The 3,377-nt window shown below is 34.8% G+C and overlaps 1 protein-coding gene across 3 annotated transcripts; it reads left to right on the top strand.

The window, feature by feature from the left end:
- LOC107630209 lies at positions 136-2,504 on the top strand. Of its 3 annotated transcripts, none has more exons than XM_016333289.2 (3): positions 136-504; positions 1,292-1,315; positions 1,916-2,496. In XM_016333289.2, the coding sequence occupies exons 1-3, from the start codon at positions 291-293 to the stop codon at positions 2,215-2,217; spliced, it is 540 nt and encodes a 179-aa protein (XP_016188775.1). In that variant the 5' UTR covers positions 136-290; the 3' UTR covers positions 2,218-2,496. The 3 variants fall into 3 exon arrangements, with proteins under 3 accessions (XP_016188775.1, XP_016188774.1, XP_016188776.1); XM_016333288.2 differs by having other exon boundaries at positions 147-522; positions 1,916-2,504; XM_016333290.2 differs by lacking the exon at positions 1,292-1,315 and having other exon boundaries at positions 147-504; positions 1,916-2,504.

The following is a 3,377-nucleotide window of genomic DNA, read 5'->3' as shown; positions in this document are numbered from 1 at the left end:
TATTAATATGATTAAAAAATATTTGAGATTTAATTTAAAAAAAATGATTAAGCTTTTAAGAATGAATTTAATTATTAACCAAATAGGAAGTAACGAAAAGGTTTTAAGTTTTAACCGTTTAGTAATTAACTTCTTACAGCAACATCCACCTCATTCATTCTGAATCGCAGTGCAGTGCATAGCATAATAGCAAAGAGCACACAGCACAGCACAGTTTAGAAACTCATTAGATCTCCGTATTATCTGGGCCATCACAGAGAGAGAGAGAGAGAGAGAGAGATAGAAATCAGATGTCGAGGGGAAGATCTGATCCAGGAGGAGGTTGGCTGAGGTGGTGTCTGGTGTTATTCGCAGTTGTGTCGGCGTTGGGTGTGTGTGGTCCAGCTCTCTACTGGCGTTTCAAGAAGACAATCTCTCTCCGCGGCGCTTCCACTTCCAACCTCTCCTGCCCTCCTTGCATCTGCGACTGCCCTCCCCCTCTCTCCCTCTTCCAAGTTGCTCCTGGTTCGTATCCCGACTCAGGTTTTGTTACAATTGCTGTTTAAACCATTTTTTTAGGGGTTTAGGGATGCAAGCGTTACTCCTTCCTCTGTTATTTGCTTAGATCTAACAAGCATCATGTGAATTTTGTACTGTTAAAAGTAATATTTTCTTTTGTTTCAGTCTCTATCAAAAGGTGGAGACAGAAATGCAATAATATTTTTCTATGATTGCAATTGGGTTTTTGGAAGTTCAATATGTTGAATTGTTAAAACTTACAATGCGTTGCTACTACAATTCATTCATTATTATATATTGGTTGTTTCTTGATAGAACTTAGTTTCATAATCTTTCCTCTTGATTACAAAAAACCTATACTGCGGAAGAATTAACAATACAATATTGTTCAAGGAGAGGTTGAAATGTTTTGGGACAAAGCAAGATTTAAAATGAAGGAGTTTTAGACCCTGTAAAATCTGGTCATGGTTTTGCCTGATCTTGCTGCTTTATTTTCCTTTAGAAATAATCGTTGTTCAATTTTGTATATAAATATCATTGGTATCAAAACTGGAAATGACTTTTGTTGTTTCCTTTTAATTACGGTTTACAATGTAATTTCTTGGTGCTTATACAATAAAGATCGGAGGGTTTATTTATTGAAGTAACCGTCAGTTTTACATATTTTTATGAATGTCTCATTTCTTCCCCTGTGACTATGTTATGATTAGTTGTATCATATATGTTTGATATTCAGTTTTTAATGGGAGATATTAACACAACTAACTATTTACTTATTCATGTTCCTATGCAGGGCTGGCTAATCTCTCTGTCTCGGGTTAGGCTTTCTCCTACTGCATGGTTTTCTTAAAAATATATTTAATTGTTTGTGCATTGCAATCATGAGAACTATGTCAATAATGGCTTTCATGAAATGATCTGTATTATCATCTGGTTCTTTCTCATCTTATTGGGTAGTTTTTTAAATCTGAGTTTCTATAATAACATTTTGAGGTATTTCAAGTTCCACATTAAATTTCTGTCACGGATCATAGCGTGCAAGCACCTATGATAACCATGAAACTTCAACTATAAAATTTTTACTACTATGAACATGAACAACTCAGATGAGCCAGTTTTGCCCTGTGGTTCAATCAGTCACTTGGACTTCAAGCACTGACATTGTGTCTTACTATCTCTGTCTGTTTTGGTGATTGCAGTTATATATTTACTCTAGTTAACTACTGCTTAGGTAAAATATCAAAGAGGTGCAAGAGGTGCCAGCGCTTTTCCATGTGGAAATTCAGCATCACTTCTTGTCAGATGTCTTATTTTTTAGAAAATTTGGGATTTGGTCTTATTTTCAATCAAAGTCGTGATGAATAAAAGATGTTTCCAGTTTCATGCTCAAACTTGTTGATTTGCTGCTGATGAACAGATTGCGGAGGTAATGACCCAGACCTGAAGGCGGAGATGGAGAAGCAGTTTGTGGACCTTCTCACGGAGGAGCTGAAGTTGCAGGAGGCTGTTTCTGAAGCGCACACACGTCACATGAACATAACTTTGGCAGAAGCGAAAAGAGTGGCGTCTCAGTACCAGAGAGAGGCAGATAAATGCATTGCTGCAACTGAAACATGTGAGCAGGCAAGAGAGCTGGCTGAGGCCAAGCTCATCAAGGAGAGGAAGATAACAGCCGTGTGGGAGCGGCGAGCGCGGCAAATGGGATGGGAAGGAGAGTAGCTATAAAAATTATAATCTATAATTCTTCATTGTCATAATCATGTGTTTTACACAAGCATGCAAGTCAAGCAAAATGCTTGAGTTGTCAGCCAATTTAGGTTAAAGTTGTTCTCATACTCTCTTTGTAACAGTATCGCCTATATCCTTGTATCAAACAGTTTTTACCTTATACCAATTCATACGCGTCCGCTATTACCACAGCACAATATATCCTCCTGGACCCTGAAAATTCATCGAACATGTATACTTTTATTACTATTATACATTGAACTCTCTCCTTCCATGCATACTTTTATTTTTTGCATTTCTTCTTTTATAATTATTTTTATTATCCCCAATTAATCACCGGCATTCACGTCTTATAACTAAGAATATGACTGAAGTCACATGAAGGGAGTAAAGGTTTTCCGTCGAGGAAATTTTTTTATTCGCAGGATTCATATTTGAGGCCTCCAGTTAAGGGACTAATGTATTTATAATTTTGATCAATGCCACCTTGTTCAGTAATCTTGCAGTTATGTAACCCATAAGCATTAACCAAAAAAGTACCTGAAAGCATTCTACAAAAATAAATTTTGATGAAATAAAAAAATGTCGAAAGAAATTGTAGTTTACGCACGAAAGCAATGTGGGGTGCCTGATATTATGACAATCTAAATTCTATACACATGAACATGGTGATAATAACTGGGAATTCTTCAGTATCATGAACGTGCACATGGGCTCACTTAAAAGATTCTTGGCATATGTGGCACTATTTACTTCATTTAATATTTTATAATCAATCGCAGCAGTTGAGACTTTGGTCGAGTAGCAATATATAATGCCTCTTAATATGCTTCACGCGGATTCAAATCTTGACAATGACCAAGTAATAAATAGAATGTTGTGGTTTGGATAATGGATACTATGTATAATGTATTTGATTTATTTAACTTATTGTTCATTTATTTGATATTTTATTTTGTTAAATTTATGTGGAATATTTAATATTTATTTGAAATAAAAAAATATATCTTCCATTTACAATTTATTTTGTCATCTTAATAGTGATTTCATAATTCATAAACAATTAAGTTATTTATTTAATTAGAGAAATTATGTATGGAATAAAAAAGATTTATAGAAATATTTTAGACATTAGACACAAATGAAAATAA

This window comes from Arachis ipaensis, chromosome B03 (assembly GCF_000816755.2).
Source record: "Arachis ipaensis cultivar K30076 chromosome B03, Araip1.1, whole genome shotgun sequence".
Taxonomy (NCBI): Eukaryota; Viridiplantae; Streptophyta; class Magnoliopsida; order Fabales; family Fabaceae; genus Arachis; species Arachis ipaensis.
Note: the sequence above shows the minus strand (reverse complement) of the source record. Positions and strands in the feature narration are given on the sequence as shown.